Here is a 19875-nt window from a genome sequence, read left to right as displayed (position 1 = left end):
GGCCGCGTCGTTAGGAGTTGGGTGTTTTATTTAGCGTATCAGTCCCTGCTTGCGTGCGTGCTGTGAGCGGTTCTGTGATCGCCGGGGGGGCCTGGGTGGTGGGGTCGCTCCACACCTTCCCCGTAGCTAGGTAGCCCCCCTTTCTCTGTATCAGCGCTGTAAAAAGGTAGCGCTGTCAGGCCCCCTGGTTATCGTTTCTGCCGGGGCTCCTTTAAAGGCCGGGAGATGTCACTGAGTTTCACTTTTCTTTTCCTAACTTCGGAGTAGATGATGGTGGAGCTACTCCAGTTCAAGATGAACGAGATTCAGGGTCTGATGTTGAAGATGAAGGAAATGAGCAACATTCTGGATCTGAGAATGGAAGTGTAGAGCACCATTCAGAGGTACTACTGGAACTTTATCTAGCTAAAGATTCCTCTTCTGTAAATCCATTTTTTTGTTTGTTTGAAGAGGCATTTTCTTCTAACTGACATATATTTATTCAGTTGTTCTTAAGGACATGACTTTACTTCCAGGAAGAAATGTGTTGAATAATCTCTTGACTAATATGTAGCATAAGGTGTCTTTTATTTTTCTGTACTTGGCACTGGTGAGGCCACACCTGAATGTTGTGTCCAGTTTTGGGCACCGCAATACAAGAGAGGTATCAGGGTGCTGGAGCAAGTGCAGAGGAGGACAATGAAGGTGATGAAGGGCCTGGAGAATAAATCTTATGAAGAATGATTGAAGGAGCTGGGCTGTTTAGTTTGAAGAAGAGGAGGCTGAGGGGAGACCTCATCACTCTCTACAACTACCTGAAAGGACATTGTAGAGAGGTTTGTGCTGGTCTCTTCTCACAGGTAGTTAGCAACAAAACAAGAGGGAATGGCTTCAAACTGCAACAGGGTAAGTTTAGACTGGGCATTAGGAAAAAAAAAATTACAGAAAGAGTAGTCAGATATTGGAATAAACTGCCCAGGGAGGTGGTTGAGTCACCATCCCTGGATGCGTTTAAAGGTCGTTTAGATGTGGTGTTGGAGGATATGGTTTAGGGGTGAGCTTTGCAGAGTAGGGGTAAGGGTTGGACTCGATGATCCCGAGTGTCTTTTCCACCCTGAACGATTCTGTGATTGTTAGTTGATACAGTAGCATTCACTGTTCTGTGCTAGAAAAAGTTTAATATTGCTCTACTTGATTCCAGGAAGATGAACTTACTGGGTTTGAAATTCTGAGCAATGAGGGGTTTGGAGTTTTACCTCACATGCTGCCCGGTAAAGCACACTCTGTGAAGGCATAGATTTCCTTACCAAAGAAGAAATGTTCTCCCATCATCCATCTTTCCTCTCAGATGTGAGCGTCGACTTCCAAGTCTATTTTGTGCTGTGTTTTTCACCTTGTCATTCACAAAGGAGCAGGTCTTGCTGTGGGGCAGGTTAAGGTTCCTAAAGGGGATCTGTCCTTCCTCTGTAGAGGTTCTTGCTTCCAGAAGCCTGCACCAGGCAGAGGGCGGTGACGCTTTGATCCAGGGTCATACCTGGGAGAGAGTTGCTTGTGGATTGACTATTTTGATTAAAAAGCAATACTGATGAAACTGAAGGTTCTCTTTAGATTTCTTGCAGAGTTTTGAAGTTAATCTTAAATTTTGAGGATTTTTTTGTGTCTTAAAATAAAATTACATCAGGTCTTACTAGGAAGCAATACTTTTGACCTGTAAACTTACCTTGTCTGCCTGCAAAACTGTGTTATGGAAAACTTTCTGGTACTCGTAAAAACTGTAATCAAAGACGTTTCATTCTGTTCTGTGTATTTTGTTACATTTCATATAAAGATCAGGATTGACTCTGGGTTTTCCTGGTTGTACCTTTTAAAAAGTGCTTACAATTTGATGTGATACCTTGTAGCAGGCTGATGTGTCAGAAGGCTCCTCTCTGCTGTGGTGTAAGTTGCAGTCCTTCCCCCTCTACTCCCTCTTGCTTTATGAATTCATACTTTCCTTAGAGTTAGAAAGTAGATGAAGATGTTATATTTATATCAAACGAAAGTTCTTTTCATGTATTTGGGTGTAAAGCAGATTTGCCATTTGCTTTTTTTGTTTTTTTTTTAAAGATGTTGTTAGTTACAGTGGAAGAAAGTGGTTTGGTGTGAGGCAGCATCTCTTGTGACAATCGGGATTTCAGTGTGGGACAAAATAGCCTTTTCCGCATGGGAAAAATAACTGCCTTTTGGAGGGTTTAGTATTTCTGTTTTAATGAAAAAAAAAAAAAAAAGACGAGTGCCTGGAGAGTTGTGTCGCTGCAACAGTAGTACTAAGCTTTTTCTGCCATATATCAGAACTTGGTCATTTGTTCTTCCTCTTTTATACTCGTTTGAGATTTTAATTTTACTTACTGTGGTGAAGTAGTTGGAAATTTGGCCTAAAGAACAGGTAGTTGACTTACATCTTCAATATGTCTTTTTCAGATTTAAATAACCAGAAAGTACTAGGACCTGTTATCACTGCTAACTGATCCTCTTCATGTGCCTGCATTATTTTAAGGACTTTATTTTGTGATGGCTGTTGAATATTCCTCTGTAGATAAAATACTTCAGAAAGTCCATTAAAAACCAAAACAACCTCAAAGAAAAACAAACAAAACGGCCTTTCTGCCCAATAGTAGATGTGAAGCTTCAAGCCTTGGTGCACTTTTTGTTTCAGTTTGAATCATAAATATTTGAGTATTTTGTTTTCTTATGAAGTCTTACACTCTTAGTTTTCTCCACATCAAATTCAACATGCAACTCAATATGCAGTAACGTGGAGCAGCTGTCTCTGGAAGGAATAGCTTCCAGTGAGTTTTCGGATTATTTACCCTAAATATTCTCTCAACCTCTTATTTCCTTCATCTTTAGGAGTATGTGGGAGGAATGACACTCAAAGGTAATAAAACCTTTGAGACAGCCTAATCAGTTAAGTCTATTTAATTACTATTTCGTCTCTAATTTAGAACTCAGATGTAAAGAACTGAGGTTTTAAACTTTCAAACTTTTCTTTCAGGTTCTTAACTTTAAGGAAAAGGGACATCCTGAGGAATTACTTATGTAGGTCTCAGGTATGTGGGTTTTTCTTTTCCACAATTCTTTTCTGGCTTTCCTTCCCCCAGTCCCACTTTGTCTATAAATGTTCTCCTTGATGTCCTTACCAATTCTGCTTTCGACAAATAGAATTAGATAACACATAGTTTTAGTACAGTAACAAATATGAAATCAAGTTTACAGTGTTTGTACAAGTCAGGCTCATGGAAATCTTTAATGACTTAGATTTTTACACTTTCACCAAGTTGCTGCTGTCTTCGTGAGTTAAGTTATGGTTTGACTGTGACTGTTAACAAATTATATATACAACAATCTTATATTTCTGAAACAAGACACACTTGCTGATCTGCCTGTGATGTGTATGTATGCTGTAGTTTAACGGTTGTCGTTCATGAGATTGTAGTGGATGGGTCAATTTTGTTGAACTTAATTATCTAAGTAGTACCTCTTAAAAGTGGCTGCATGTTGATCCAATAAACTACTTGCTAACAGGTTTTATATAGAAGGATAACACTGTAAATTTGATTTTCATGTATTCCTTATTTTATACTGTACTAAAGACTCATGTTATAGAATTCTTTCAGTTAAAAAAAATTAAGGACATCTTAATTAGAATGTTTATAGATAAAGAGGAGGAAGAAAAGAAAGCAAAGGAATTAGAGAAAAATGCAGTAGCAATTACCTGAGACCTACTCGGTTTTGAGGATATGGAAAAATAGACAACTCCAAAATTGCATACTTGATTTCTTTGAAAACATATTTCTAGAGACGAAGTAGTAAAAAAAAAAAAGGTTGGAGTGGTGGTGGGGAGACTGTCCTACAGTCATCTTACTGTAAAGTTGCACGCACTTTTTATATCAAGTATATTCCAAACTGTTCACAGATTCCTTGGTTGTTCTGAGAAGACCTTTGTGCCGCGGGCTGTGGGTAGGGCCTGGCTGTTCCGTGGAGGCTCCAAGCGAGCCGGCGCTGTCTGGGTTCTGCTTTGGGGCACACTCAGTTCCGTAAAGTGCTGAGTCCCAGGTGGCGGGCGCCAACCCTCCACGAGGCTTTCCGGCTGCAGAGAAGAGTGCGCTCTGTGGGCTGGCTCTGGGTGCGCTTTCCAGGCTCAGGAGGAGGGTAGGTGGTGCCTGTCTGCCCCGTCCCGGTTGGGGCACCCCTGTCATCCGAGTGGTTCTTCTGTAGGTTGTTATATCAAATAGTTCAGCTGCTGTAACCGCTGGGGCTCTGTGGTGCCTGAGCTAATTAGGATGCGTGGCTGCTCTCCCTCCCCAGCAGTAACAGATTAGAGGTTCAGTATGTCATAAAGTGCTTTAGCACTAACGCTGTATAATTATAATGACTTCTTACCAAGTCTTTTGCATAGGAAGTTCTTTGTAATTTAGTAACAACTCCTGAAAAGGTGGATATATAACCTGCAGCCACGCTTCCAGCCTTAGAAATGTTTAGGAATTGTTATGGATTCCAGTTGTTTCTTACCTTTGTTTACTTGTTCACTGAAGATTTTCTAGACTGCTAGTCTGGAAGTCGGTGAGCCTAATAGTTTGAGCAGGATTTTTTGTGGTTTTTTTCTTGGTTGTGTTTAGCAAAATCTGTTATTACTGTTGACATAATTTTCAGTATCTATTTAGCATTAGCCATCTGAAATCAAGAGAAAATGGACAAACCCACCAAAATTTAAATGATAGGAAAATAACAATTCAAGACTTTCTATTATCAGTATAAATTTCGTTGCAGACCTTTGCATTTCAGTACTCTTCAGTGGCATTACCTGTAACTCTGCTCTAAAATGTTTCCCGTTCTGTTTTCTAGCTGCAGTTTTCTTTAATCTCGGACAATACTGTCAGAGAAAATGGATCACATACACGTCTTTTTTGTTTATATGGGAGATATTGGGCAGGAGAGGACGATCAAATTAATTTTTTGTTAACAAAAGAAGTAAATAAAATGCCATAACATGCTGAGAGCAGTTGAGTGTGTCTGTGGTCTTCCTCAGTTCTGTATTTTATTAATCCTCATGTTTTAAGTCTTTAAAATTCGAGATTCAGATTTTAACAGAGCTACGTTTCCTTTCTGTAAGGAGAAAGGAGAAATACTGAATAATACCTCCAGCATGATTCGAAAGACTGGCATCTCTGCAGAGAGCCAGGCAAGCAGTTGAGGAAAAACTACTCAGATTATCACAGCAGCTGGTTTTATAACTAGCGTTAAGAAACATGGAAATTGTTAAGTTGTATTTGAAGTGCATGTTTTAAAATTATATAGTCCTGATGCGTTTTCCATTGTGCAGTAACTTTCTATCAGTGGTTCTGCAGTTACCAATATAAAATTGATAATACAAGCCTGAGGAATAAATGTGTAAGGTCCAGAAGCTTAGAAGGCGATCTTATTTGTCACTAAGTATAATTCTGGAGGTGGTAGTTCCTGAAAGCGATTCAAATTTGAATAAAATTCCTTCTTTTCCATACATTTGAAGATGAACAGCGTTTGTTGTAGGTGGAGCATAGATACACCTGCATTATTTTGTATGGCTCTGAATCTGGGAAATGGAATTGCTGACAAAAAATGGTTTAGAAGCTTCAGGACATTTGGGTCTTGAAAGTGTCTCTTAGGACAATAAATATTCAGTTTGCAGATATGCTGAGGTGGGAGGAGTCTATGGCTGAGATAAAACCACCTCTCAGGGAAGTCTGGCTGAAAAGTTGAGTATGTAGAAAAAAAGTTCCTTTTATGTTTTTTTTCTTTTCGTTTGAAAATGGGATCATTGTGACAGTGGCTGCGAGAAGTGTCCTGAGTTAATGAAATGAGTATTTGAGAGTCTAATTTTATTTTCTCAGGTAAATGCAGTTGAGATTATTATTTTTTTTCCAAGAGGGAATTAGACGTTGTAGGAAAGATAAAAGGAGATGTTGTCAGGAACTATATTGACAGGTGGCTTGTGAAAGGGTTTTGCAAAAATGGAGCGTGCGGCTCAGTATTTTTTGCCATGTAGAAAAAGACACCAAGGGTTGTGTTTCAGTTCTAAAGGTTTAAGAAGGTCTGTGTATCTGTGCGTAGGTTGTCCAGGTGCCTGGATAGGCCTGGGAGCTATCACCTTAAGGGAGAGAAGCATTTAATATGTTCTTACACATTGAAACACAAAACTTGTTAGCAATAACATTCTGAAAGGTCTTACTAAAACTTCATTCCTGTTTTTTGGTAGGCTTTTGGTCTTGGTTTGTTCTTAAATAAGTTTCCTTGCCAAAGAAGGAAAGAGCACAAACTGTCTTGAGTTTCACTTGGAAAGTAGTGCTTGTGCAGTTTCAGTAAAATGTATTCAATGCAAAGAAAAGCTGTTTGAGATTTGAAGAAAAAGAAAATAAGTGCAAGATACACTTTTTCACTTTGTTACTGGGGATTTGGACTAATCTGCTTTGAATGCCTGACTTTTTAAATTAAAAGCACTAAGCATTTACCCTCAAGGACCTGGACCCTTTTTAGACATGTTTATTTGAGTGTGTTTTAGTTCTGTTACCATTTCCAAGATATGACTGACTTCCATTGATCTCTTAATGTTTTTCTTGATCTGAAGTATTTGATAGTCCTTTGATGCAAATTGTCTAATAATTATTTCTATGTAGAAATTATTTCAGTTTGCAGTACCGTGAGTAATCAAATTGGAGGAAGGACAAGCAAAAATTCAGAAGAGTTTTATTTGCTTTTAATTTTTTATTTTTTTTTTGCTTAGCTGCCTGAGATTATTTTTCTCTTTCAGAATGAACACAGTGATGGGGAAGATGATGGGCAAATGGGAGAGACTCATATGACAGACTCTGAAAATGAAGATATCCCAAGGCAAAAAGACAGTGACTCAGATAATGAGGAGCCTCCAAATCACAACGTAAGTGATTCAGACAATGAAGCAACTCACGGAGGGAAGGACAGTGATTCCGATATTGAGGACCGTCCAAATCGACATTTAAGTGACTCTGAAAATGAAGATGCCTTAAATCATCGAGCAAGTGACTCTGAAAATGGAGAACCTCACAGGGATCACAGCAGTGATTTTGAAAATGAGGAATCACACAAGCAGCCGGCCAGTGACTCCGAGAGCGAGGAGCTCCACAAGCAGCCGGCCAGCGACTCCGAGAGCGAGGAGCTCCGCAGACAGCCGGCTAGTGACTCGGAGAGCGAGGCTGTTTCCAGACGCAAAAGAGAAAGAGACTCTGAGGATAGTGACGGGGAGGACAGGAAGGAGGAGGTGCAGAATGATTCTCATCATTCAGATAACGAACCTGTAAGGGACCGATTTCAGGGCTCTGACAGTGAAGAGGAAGCTCCTAAGAGGCGAAAAATATCAAACAGTGATGAAGAAGAGAAAGAGGAGGAGAAGGCAATGAAGAGGAAAGCTGCTATCGTTTCTGACAGTGAGGATGACAATGAGAAAACACGTAAGAAATTAAAGCGTGAAAATAGAAATGTGATGTGGCAAGCAGTAGTGTTAGACTTAAATAATTACTTTTATGGGAATAAAACATCTATGATAAATTGAAAACCATAAAGCACATTTATACATTTGTTTTTAGAACACAACTGCATTTGTGTTTTTAGAACACAACTGCATTTGTAGAGGCCATTGTTCTGATTGGATTTCTATGTGAATGTTTATCTAATACTTTTGAATAATAAGTAGATTTAATAGATGTAAAAAAAGACTGCAGTGATCTTGCTTTATACTGTGTTCTGTTGTCACTTTGATTATTGTTAGTGATTTCTCTTTGTTGTTATTTCTCTAGTCATTTTTTCCTCTTTTTTTTTTTTTTCTTTCATATACTGAGGGTGAGAGTCAGTTCTGAAGTTAGAAGTTTTTTAGGGATAGGTGTGGTATATGGCAGCTTCTCTTACTGATTAAAAGAGATTTTAGAATGGATTTTTTTTAACAAATGACAGTGATTTTGTTTAGGAAGGCTGGTCAGCTTTCCTCTTGTCCGAATTGAATTTGAGAGAATAGTTCTTCGAGAGTACCAGTTGTCACCTCTGTTACAAGAGATGTGTCATAATGCTCCTTTCTGTTGGCAGCTGCAAAAAAAGTACGAATGCTTTCTGATGTTGAAGAATCAGATAGTGATGCTGCTTCAGAGAAATCTGACAAAAGGAGGGAAAATATTGTATCGGATAGTGAGGAAGAAGAAGAAGAAGAAAGAAAAGAGAATGCTGGAAAGACAAAAGAAGAGAAAGATCTGTTTGGCAGTGACAGTGAATCTGGAAATGAACAAGAGTAAGTGTTTCTGGGAATATGAATTCCTTCAGGGTTGCAAATAGGGAGATTGATCATGGAGGACGGATAAATCCCAGCCAGAGAATGATTGTCCGCTTTACTGGCAGTGTGGAGAGGAAGGTCAGTAGTAGGTGGCAAAATGAAAGGTGGATCCCCACACAGTCATTAGAAATTTTGCAGAAAATGCACTTCTCACTCTTGCAGTCTAAAGAAATAAATGTTACTGTTACCTTCACAGGAACCTGATTGCAGATATATTTGGAGAATCTGGTGATGAGGAAGAAGAGGAATTTACAGTAAGTGTTCCTGTGGATGTCTGTTTTTTGCTTGCTACATCTAATCTCCATGGGAACGTACTTGACAATGGGTGTTTGGCCTGGAGCTCCTGTTCAAGGATACTCTGTACCAAGAGAGGTGCTTTGTATCTGCTGGACTCGCTGAGGTTGTCTTTGGCCTAAATAGCATTTACAGCTCTTCTGTTAGGAGGGTTGTTAGAGTCACAGGTGGAATTGGGAAGCCTTTGTTCCTCTTCTAGATCCCCTGTGGACTTAGCGGAAACTTTCTGAGTGTCAGAGTCAGGTGCCTGAGTAGAGGCACCGTATTAATTTGTACACTGATTTGCCCTGTCTTCACCCATCAGGGTTTTAACCAGGAAGATTTGGAGGAAGAGAAAGGTGATGCCGACATGAAGGAAACAGCTGATGAGTCGGACTCTGACGATAACATCAAAAGAGGGAAGCAGTAAGTCAATGTGTTACATACTCCTTTGTTAATATCAAGTTTTAGTGAAAGGGCTCTTCCAAGGATTGATGTTGAAGTTGGCCACCTTAGATTTATTGGAGAATTTTTGAAAGATTATGCTACAGAAATAACAAAATTGTTTTCTACGGAGACAGTAAGATCAACCCTGTTCTGACCAGCAGCAAACTCTTCTTGCATTTCAGTATGGATTTCATGTCAGATTTTGACATGATGCTGCAACGGAAGAAGAGTATGAGTGGCAAGCGTAGACGAAACCGTGATGGTGGAACTTTTATTAGTGATGCAGATGATGTGGTCAGTGCTATGATCGTGAAGATGAACGAAGCTGCTGAGGTGAGTTTTTTAGGCTCCGAAGACACCTTAAAATCCAGTTCAATTTTGTAGGAAAATCTTGTCACGAGTGAAACACAGAAGTCTGACTGGTACTCAGGAGGAGTAATCCATATGCTGTGGAAGGCTCCGATATTTCAATAACTGTTTAAATGTTTGAACTGTTTAAACTGTTTAAATGTTATTATGCCACTCTGAATCAAAACATTTCTTCTGTTAAAATTTGGAGAAAATTTATTTATTACTTTTAAAAAGTTTAGCAAGTTAACTAATTTTAATTTTATCATCTGAAATCAGCTGTCTCCTAGGGATGCATGCGTGTTCTATAAACTACATAAATATATCAAACACTGAGAAAGGAACTGTGTTTTAATTTCGTTATACAGTTACTGGCATATGTCGTGGTTTAATGTTTGTTCCTGAGAAGAACCTTTTTCTAAACTGCTTGAATGACAGTACTGTGGTAAATGGTGGCAGAGCAACAGGATTATGGGATTTTTGCCATGGCAGATGGCCTTTTTGGGGGAGTCTTGTTTAATATGTTTCTGTGCGAGGTTTGTTGGGTTCTTGCCTTTTGTCAGGCATCTTCTGTTGAGGTTGTAGTTTATTGGAATATCAATGAAATTAATGAACGTCACTGTGGAGCTTGTTAAAAAGGAGAAGAAGGGGAATAATCTCCTCCCTTGCAATTAAAAGTCATTTTGCAGAAAGAGCGTTCAGTGGATTAAAATGACTGCAAAGGAATTGCGATAGCAGGACTTAGATCTGTGATTGAAATGGATCTGCTTTGATCCAGAAGCCCAAGTACTGACAAATAGTGACGTTATGGCCGTGGCTGATCGTCCCTTTGAAGCCCAAACTTTGGTTTAGAGCATGATGCACTTTGATGTGCCCTTATGGTACCTGCGCTAGGCTGCATCCTAAACCTCTGGATTATCCAGTTATATTCTTAGCTGAAGTGCATATACATTTTTTGAGTTCCCCTGCTATTGGTTAGCAATTTTTCTGTTGTTGAGGTGAGATTTTACTAACAACGTTCTTAGGTTATCTGTGCAGAGCTAGCATGGAGGACTCTGGAGACCTCTGGCTTCTTGTGATCAACCTAAATCACAAAGTAGGTAAAAAAAGACATAATTTTAGGAGGAATCTCCTAATGTGATCCTTTTAAGGAAAATATTGACTAAGATGGGGACCCTTTTTTAAGAGAAATGATCATGTAATGTAGTTAAGAGGCTGTAGGAAGATAGAGCAGGGTACAAAGCTAGTATAATCCTACCAAAGTTGTGGTAGACTAGTGTTTTGCCTGGAAATGTTGTAAAGGATGATGCTGATTTCGTCTTCTAATTAATTTGTGCTGATTCTTTAACTCCCTACAGGAGGATCGACAGCTGAATACACAAAAGAAACCAGCACTAAAGAAATTAACTTTGCTACCAACTGTAGTTATGCATCTCAGAAAGTGAGTTGTCATTCTCAGTTAATTATCGTCTTGGGCAATATTGGGAATTTGGTAGATTTCATGGAATGACGTTGCAGTTGTACTGTGTATGCAGTGAAACACTTCTTATCTTCCAAGTAAATGCTGGAGCTAGGTGTCCTCAAAAACCTGAAGTTCTACATAATTTTGCCTGTTAATTTAACATGAATCAAACTCAAGTGCAGAGTTGTGCTGAAGCACCATCGCATCTTAAGATTTTGATGTATTACATGACTTTTGTGGCTTCTCTTTACTTTAAACTTTCTAGGCAGGATCTTAAAGAAACTTTCATTGATGGTGGTGTTATGTCTGCCATCAAGGAGTGGCTTTCTCCTCTTCCAGACCGAAGTCTGCCGGCACTAAAGATACGAGAGGAGCTTCTGAAGATCCTGCAAGAGGTTTGAAACTGACTTTTAACCATATTTGATGTGTGGTTTCTCCATGGCTTTACAGTTATGTACTTTAGGGAGATGTTGCAAGGAAGCAAACTGCAAAATAGATATGTGTGTTTGAAAGTTGCATCATATTGATGAGTCTTACATCGTAGACATGCTGTCAGGCTGAACAAAGTTTGACTGGGGAGCTTCAGGCACTTAAGCATTGTTAAGAACGTTTTGCCCATGTTTACAACAAAGCAAATAGTTTTACTAGCAGCTGGCCAGAAGACCTTTCCGAGAGTCTCAGGTGAACTACAGACATTAAGTACTCAGTCCTCTCTTAGGGAGTTACGTGCTATGGCATTTCTGGATTCTGGATAAATCTAAACTGGTCAGTCACTTCTCTTGTTCTCGTTGGCTCATACATTGTGACTGGTCACTTCAGTTAGTCTTTGCTGTGTCATGATTGGGAAGTAGAAGGGAAGTTTTTCTCGTCTCACCGGCAGCTGGCTTTCTTTGACTGAAGCTCTAGAAATGCTCCTTGCTAAGAGTTGCAAGAGTTCTGCCCGTACTTAGATTCTTTGGCCCTGCCTACCTGTTGCAGGTTGATGTGCAAAGTTTAGTGAAGAGTCATTTGCTGCATATCCCTGAGTGTTTCGTTCTCGTGGTCCCTTCTCTTTTCCAGCCTCTTGAAGTGTGCTGTGCACTAGGAAGCCCGTCGCACTCAGTATAGACTCTTAGTGTTTGTAGCTAAGCTGATTACTGTAATGCTTTGGCCACGTAAGCTTTTATCTTCTTAAATATGTTGAAGGCAGTTAACTCAGTTCTTGGGTAAGATAAGCAAAAAAGCGTTTGAAGCAAATAGTTCTGGGAACTTAATTTTGTGTATAAAACCCAAGAATGTTAAGGCAAATTTCTGGGATTTTGTGTTTGATACTTTAACCAATTCTAAGTGAGATAATGAAAAGTGTTTATTTTTTTCAAGCTTATTGGGAAGGTGAGTTTTGGTCATTTTGCAGAGTTCAGTACCGCTGTTAACATTCAGACATAATTTATTGTTATTTTCTCACTTTTTCCTTTATCCTGCAGCTGCCCAGTGTGAGCCAGGAGACCCTGAAGCACAGTGGCATTGGGCGAGCTGTGATGTACCTCTACAAACACCCCAAAGAGTCAAGGCCTAACAAGGATATGGCAGGGAAGCTGATCAGTATGTAAAACCCCCTTTGCCTTGCGTCAGTGAGATTTCACTGATGATGTAATTTCTGCATCAGTTTTTGTTGCATGTTTTTTGCTGTCATCTATAGTAGAATGAATTCTGCAATGTAGGAATTCCATCGATCTGTTTCATCGCTTTCTTTGTAGAGCTATTAACAAGCACTATTACGTTAAGTTCTGCAAGCACCTTTTCCTCTTTTTTTATTCTTGTTCTAAATCAGAAGTTGACATTTATTTTGCCCAGATTCTCTCTTGGCTAGTTGTCCAGACTTCACGTGTGCGCTACAAAGGCAGGGAGGTGCTGCCAGAAAACCCATTTATTCCATGGACTTCAGAGAGATCTCAGATTACTGAAAGTTTACTACGTGAACAGCTGTAGTCCACGTGTAGTGCGTTCCATGATGAATGCCTCCAAACATAAACTTGTGTTCTTTAGGAACTATTTTTCGTATTTTTAAAATACCATTTGCTGTAATGTACAGGACTTCCTGACACCAAGCATTCTAAGAACTCAGATTCCGAAAGAGCAGGCAACAGCAGGAGACTTTATGGATGGAAGTTTTCTTACTGTCCACACGGCTGGGTTTCCCTCAGACGTTAAGAGCTAAAAAGTACTTTATTTGCTTGAAAGGAAGCATAAGTATTTGCCATAAACTTTGAAAGCTGTATTTGGTCACCAGAATGGTTCGGAGATAAACTTCCGAGGCCTAGCATTCATTAACCAATATTTATTTTTTAATAGATGAATGGTCTCGACCTATCTTTGGCCTTACCTCAAACTACAAAGGCATGACACGAGAAGAGAGGGAACAGAGAGATTTGGAACAGATGCCTCAGCGAAGGAGATTGAGCAGGTAGGAGCAGAGGACAGAAACATGAAATTCTTGTTTCTTTCTAAGACTTCATTGAGGAAAACCAAACTAGATTGAAAATATAAGGGAAATAAGAAGATAGTAAGTTATGACCTCTCTCTTTTACCACACTGTCTTTTAAAAGAACTCTCCCTGTGTATGGCTGCACATTAAATTTTAATTGTCTTGCAGCTCTGGTGGACAGACTCCCCGCAGGGACCTGGAGAAAGTATTAACTGGAGAGGAAAAGTAAGTTGGAATTTTTATTTTTAAAATTTTGATTAGAAAAAAAGTATTTTAGTGGTACTAACAATATGCAACTTGTTTGAGGTTTTTGAGGCAACAGTGTGTTTCAGAGGTGGAATGTGATACATTGCTTCTACTTCTTCCTAGGTAAGATTTGTTTCTAGCTGTTCCCCCTTTTTTTTTTCTTTTTTTTTTCCTCCAGGGCTCTTAGACCTGGAGACCCCGGGTTCTGTGCCCGTGCCAGGGTGCCAATGCCCTCCAACAAGGACTACGTGGTCAGGCCAAAGTGGAATGTGGAGATGGAGTCCTCCAGGGTAAGCAGCGTCGCGTGGGGTAGCTTAGTGACTCCCTGCTGAGCTGTCTCTGGCTAAGCCTGGGAAATCTCACCTTAATGCTGTTGTTCCTGTACAGCACAGTAGTTCTTTAACTCTCTCTTCTACTTTAGGTAGACAGTAAGTTCTGCTGTCAAGTGGGCTATTTTAAGCTCATCAAGTACTTTCACTCAAGTGTCGTTGTTTGCCTTAGCAAGAGATTTTTGTTAACTGTTCTAGGGTTTCTCTCTAGGGTAAGAATCTGATTACAGGCCTCTTGTTTTAGAGCATTTTGAACTAAACCTGCAACTGAATAAGTGTTGTCACTGATACTTTCATACTTCTCGCAGTTCTTCTAGTATTATTTTAGTTTGGGAAAACTTTGAGGTTTTGGTGTATGTTAACAGTTCCAATAGAGGCTTTTGGCTTGTTTTATTTGGTTCATCCATCTATGTGTTGCAGTTTAATTTAAAAGCAGGGTACCTGGTAGAACACGTGTAAATGGAAGAAGTCGTAATTACTGTGCTGTCTGCTGTTATCTTTCCTTCTGTGCATTAACTGAGATGTTGTTTCTAGCCCGGGACTATTAAGAGAGGTATTAGTCGCTTGGAAAAACACAAGAGACGGTTTGCTGAACAGAAACGACTCAGCAAAGTGCATCGGGCCATCAAGTTCAGCATTGAAGGCAACAGGATGCCCCTGTAGCCATGACACTCTGCCTTCCCCAAGTTTGCGAGGTATCCCTCAAGGGAGGTGTGAACAGTGCATGTGCTTCAGCTGTTGGCAGTTTGCACATACAGGAAAGGAGTGTCGACACCCCGACTTAAACTTGGAAAACTCTCCTCATATTCTCTCGTGTCTGTACTGTGACCTAAAAGGGAACTCGTACAGGAAAAGTAGGCTGTAGCACACAGCATCTGGTGGGATGGCTGCCTCGACGGCTTCAGGGTACCCAAGGGACAGGCACTGGATGAAAATAGCTGTTCTCAAAAATAGCTTTGCGCCACCTGTGGTTTTGGATGCTGTTCTGACTTACTAGGTTCTCCAGGTTTTCCTGAACTGACACACAGGAATTCTTAGCCCTTGCTGCAGGGCCTCATGTCACTGTACACCAACATCCGTGGCGGATGTTTTTTACTGGTCTGAAGTAAGGTTTTTTAATACCTACTTTTTCAAGCAAGTTGAGTGACGTGAGGCTTGAGGGGTGGTTGAGAGCCACGAGACTTCTGCAGAGCAGGGGAAGAAGAATTCCCCGCTGTGACTGTGGGGTGGAGGGAGATCAGTCAGTGACATACATCGGTGCAAGGATTGTTTTGACAATTTCTAATCTGCATTTCAGTATGCCACAAAGTAATAGTGACAGGAGGCTAGCACAAATGGTAGATAACCATTGAGTTTAAGCTTCATATTTATTTGTTTTTTAAAAAAGTATTTTTTTAAAAATCACTGTGAAATTCCAGATATCATCTCAATGAATAGTGAATAGTTTTTGAATAAAAGTTTATTTAAAACTAGTGTGTAGGGTGCGCCTTCCTCAGTGAAGGGAACAGGAGGTTCAGTTTCTAATAGATGGTTTTTGTCAGATACGAAGTAGCGTGTTCGGGATATCTCTGTTCTCTCAAACTTAAAAGGTGTGAACTTTCTATCATTTATTGTTCCTGTTGTCTAGATAGTGGAAAATGCTTTCTGGGAAGTAATGGCTATGACTTGGAAAGTCCTTGCTGTTTGTCTTTGGCATTTCTTTACAGAATCACTGTATTTAATCTGTGAAAAATAACTGCTGCGTCATCTGGGTTTTTCGTTTGCAGTTAAAATACAGATATGAAATGCGATTACTCTTCTAATAACTTGTATGTTCAGCTTAGGCATTTCTTTTGCTTCCCCCTACACCCCTTTTTTTTTCCCAGTAACCTCCTGCTTTACAAGTCCTAATCAGTGACCTTTAAATAGCAGTTTGGAACTGATGCATCACCTCGATCCACTTAATTTATTGTGTATTTGTATGTGAAACCCTTCGCCCCACAGGAAGGGGCAGGGCAGTGTATTTCTGACACCAAACTCGAGAGATACAAAGCTCTTCCAAACTGTGTATTCAGCCGGCATGTGAACAACTAACACGGTTACTAATCCCTGTAATGTGAAAGCTTTACTGTGTGATCTTCCTGAGCGTGACTGCCTCCGTATGTGTGATGTATATACTGGGGGAGCAGTATATTATATAGATTACGTGCACACACCCCCACCCCAACTGGAACCAGTGGCTCCATTGGCTCCCTCCTGCAGGTTTAACCTTGCACGCGTCGCTTCTCTTGAACCTCTGGGACGTCTGCTTTTTTTCAGTGATAATTATTAGTTTTATTTTTTAAGTTCCAGGGGACCTCTAAGAAAGGGGTGAGTCGACTGGACAAACAGATGCGGAAATTCACAGATATCAGGAAAAAAAGCAGATCGGCCCATGCAGTGAAAATCAGCATTGAGGGCAATAAGATGCCATTGTGACCCTTCACAGAATACCCCATGATCTCTGCTGTAAGACAATACACACATATAAACTCTTTGGAGACCTTTAAATTTTTTAATGACTTGTTTGGAGGTTTTTTTTAGTGAATCTTTGAATTGTTGGTTCAGGTTCTGATGTGAGATGTTGTCTGAGGACTGTGAATATGGGGACTTCTTTCTCCTGATTGTATTTAAACTTGCTCTATTGTGTCCTTTGTACAGATCACATATTTGTTGTATTGCAACACTTTAGACAATAAAACATCTTCTGTTTTTTGGGGGGGCCGTCTGTTGATTGCTTAAGAGAATGTGTGTGGACTTCCTGGCATGTGGAAAAGCTGCCGATTGTTGATTTCTGTTTATCCATTGTCCATTTCCTTTTTATTCAATGCTTTATTAATCAGTTGTTCTGTCTTTGGAGATCTACGTATATGGGTTTTGATTAGAAATAGTGACCATCTACTCAGAAGATTTCATTCATTACGAAAGCATGATGTAAAAGTCAAGAGAAGACCAGCAAGACCCAGCACTAAAAAATTCAGCGGCTTCCAGCTAAAATGCTTGGCCACAGCCAGACAGCAACGTTCCACCACTGCTCCGTGCGTTCCATGCAAACGGCAAAGCCTTCAGCGGTGACTGCTGGTGGAGAACAAAGGGCTGCAGCTGACCCGCTTTCTGTGGTGTGCGGTACAATAGATAATTTTTAAAATAAACCAAGCTTTAGAGTCCAGGTTAGTGAGACTGCTCAAGAAAACCGATTATTAGATTGTTGCACACTTGTTTTTTGGGTGCTTTATGCAGCACTTGGATTGGCTGTGTGATGCCTTTGCTGCAGGGCTCAATACTGCTGTCACTTCATTTTGTAGCTTTAAAACCCATGTTTTGTTGGGTTTTTTGGGTTGGTACATGGCTAGCTCAAATGTGTGTTGCTCTGGAGCCCAGCAGTGACTTGCTGAAGGATTTCTTGGGGGCCGATTAGAGTGTGGTGCTCATAACACCAATGTCACAGGTTTGATCCCTGTTTAGTCCCCACGTGTTGCCTGATCTAGTTGAGAGGCGTCCCTGCCCATGACAGGGAGGTTGGATTAAATGATCTCTGAGGTCCTTTCCAGCCTCGGCCATTCTGCGACTCTTGTACCAGTGGTAAGGAGAAGGTTCCCATCTCTGTGTGAGGGGGATAACGCTATTTCTTTGTGCCTGGTGCTACCGAAGGACAGCAGAGCAACACGTTGTACCTCTGCTTCTTTACATCTACCTCTGAAGATGTTTTTGTCTGCTGAGCTTGCCTACAAGAAGAGGACTCTTCTCCTTGCACGGGTAACTGGCTGTTGGGATGTCAGTAAGGACTTTGCCTTCATCGCAGAGGAGCACAGTCCGTTTGCTGTCGTTTTGCTCTGTGGGTCTGGGAGCCCTTGGAGCTGTGGGGATCTGGGTGTTGGCTGACCTGAGGCACTTGGTCCCGCTGGCAGCTGCTGGCACTGATGCTGAAATGAGTGCAAGTACGTGGATGGTTCCATTTCAGACGTGCTCCTGGGAGGCTGATGGGGACTGACCATAAAATCAAGCTTGTGCTGGGACAGGAACTTGGAAGCAAAAACTTAGGGAGGGTGACTGTGCTGGGTGGAGCCCACTAAAGGAATTTGGTGTGTAAGACCATGTCACCTTCTCTTGCCAGGTATGTTTGTGACACTGTAACTGACCTTAGGTGTGGTGTTTTCAGCATGCTGAGAGTTTCAGGGGGTTGGGGAATTTTTTCCCCGTGTTTAATTAAGAATTTATTGGAAGATGGGGAATTCCTCCTGCCAGATTGGCAGTTGCAATTACGTGAACAAAGGAATGGTGTGGAGCTGTTCATAATTAGGTTCTGGTTTGCCTTGAAGGTCAAGGGGTTAGAATGGGCTTTTTTTTTCCTTTTTCTTTTCTGCTTTCCTTTTTCTTTTTTTCTCTTCTTTGCCCTCATCCTTCCCTTCTCTCTTTTTTGTGCTTCCCCCACCCTGCTGCCAAACGATTTTTGTAGCTCTGGTACTGCAACCATGGGGGACTGTGGGCTACTTTTAAAATTCTAAGCAATATTTCCTTAAAATACTGACTGTGGTGGTCAGTTTCTTACCATAAAACTTAATCATAATTACTCAGCATCATGTCTTCTCTGAGGCAAACAGAAGTTCTGGTTCTCATGGAAGGGTAAGTATAGACTTCTACAAGGCTTTGAATAAAGCTGAGGAAGAGAACCACTCATTGGTGTGATGACTTTTGTTTATTAAACCGTCATAGTGAATTCCAAGAAGTGTCACAAAAAAATCAAAACTTTTGACACGGGCCACAGCCCAACTATTAATTGCAGCAGAGAAAGGCAGTTCTTGGCACTGAGGTACTCCAAGGGGCCAACTAGTTGGGGCTATATCACTTGCTCACTGGTGTTTTATTTCACCTGCGTTTTTAGCACTGAGGAAATCAGCCTCTTGAGAGGGATGGCTTGGTGCAAATTATTGTATATGATAACAAAAGTGATTTGTGTCTGTGTTGGGGCGTGTGTTTCCCCCCCGTGTCTGTTCACAAGAATCTTACCTGTGAATTACTGGTTTTCATCACATCCTAGGAGAGGTGAACTACATGAGGGGAGTGCCTTCAGAATAAAGAGCTTTCTTAGAAGAAAAAAAAAATTAAAAAGTGGACCGTTTTGTTATTTGCTCCTGTAGCTCTGGGGTTTGTAGTTCTGCTGCTGTGGTAACAGCCCAGAGCCAGAGGTGGGAGGAGGGAGCCCGTCCCCAGGCCTTCTCTCAGCAGCTGCTGGAGCAGAGCTGCCCTTTAATGTTTCTCCAGATACAGCCCTGTGGAGTCCAGTGCAATTTGTAATACATAATTCCATGCAGATGTTGTATCAGGAAATATTTGTGTTTTAGCAAACTGGATTGTACTGGAGGTAACAGTTGTACACAGCAACAGAACCAAGATAAAGCCCCCTTCCTGGTAAGGATTTGCATGAAGAAAAGCTGCAGGTGTTATTTGCAGAATAGTTCTTTATTATACACAAATATTTTACTCAGTAATACTTGAATGAACAATTGAACCTTTTATGGTAAACAGACTCAAAATTTATTTGAAGATAATTTGATAATTTTACACCGTTAAGGAGAGGAACCGCATCGTATCTTAGACCAAAACACAGTAATAATAGAATTGTCCTTGTTTTTAAAGATGGAATTAGGAAAAGTTAATGGAAAAGTTTCCTGAATCCGCTACACTTTCAACCATCTCTTTAATCCAGGGGATGTAGTTGGATACTCTCGTGTACACACCGTATTTTCCTTTTTCAGCGCAGCCCTCGCCCCAGCTTACAATCCCCAAGAGAAACCAAGTGTTGTGGTAAGACACGGTGAAAGGGCCACCGCTGTCCCCTTTGCAGGCATCTCCAACCTCCGAGCTGTAACCCGCGCAGAACATGTTATCGGTGACCAGCCTGTCCATGGAGCGCTGGCAGGGCTCCATGTTCACGATG

The 19875-nt window shown here is 40.7% G+C and overlaps 2 protein-coding genes across 2 annotated transcripts in view; one reads left to right on the top strand and one right to left on the bottom strand.

Moving 5' to 3' along the window:
- The first annotated feature begins 268 nt into the window (after window positions 1-268).
- IWS1 (IWS1 homolog (S. cerevisiae)) lies at window positions 269-16526 on the top strand. Its single transcript, XM_009871414.1, has 14 exons — window positions 269-383; window positions 6806-7481; window positions 8110-8308; window positions 8547-8604; window positions 8949-9049; window positions 9253-9403; window positions 10777-10859; window positions 11146-11275; window positions 12344-12461; window positions 13212-13323; window positions 13513-13569; window positions 13769-13880; window positions 14454-14614; window positions 16245-16526. Exons 2-13 carry the CDS (start codon window positions 6839-6841, stop codon window positions 14580-14582), a joined length of 1893 nt encoding a protein of 630 aa, XP_009869716.1. The 5' UTR covers window positions 269-383; window positions 6806-6838; the 3' UTR covers window positions 14583-14614; window positions 16245-16526.
- A 3054-nt stretch (window positions 16527-19580) lies between these two features.
- Window positions 19581-19875, bottom strand: part of LOC104275451 (coagulation factor VII-like) — an 8829-nt gene continuing 8534 nt past the window's right edge. The window contains 1 exon segment of the mRNA XM_009871415.1: window positions 19581-19875. This exon segment is cut by the window's right edge and continues 15 nt beyond it. Coding sequence (XP_009869717.1) covers window positions 19581-19875 — 295 coding nt within the window.

Source organism: Apaloderma vittatum, unplaced genomic scaffold (assembly GCF_000703405.1).
Source record: "Apaloderma vittatum isolate BGI_N311 unplaced genomic scaffold, ASM70340v1 scaffold18996, whole genome shotgun sequence".
Taxonomy (NCBI): Eukaryota; Metazoa; Chordata; class Aves; order Trogoniformes; family Trogonidae; genus Apaloderma; species Apaloderma vittatum.
The sequence above is the reverse complement of the archived record's forward strand: the minus strand, read 5'-3'. Positions and strand labels throughout refer to the sequence as shown.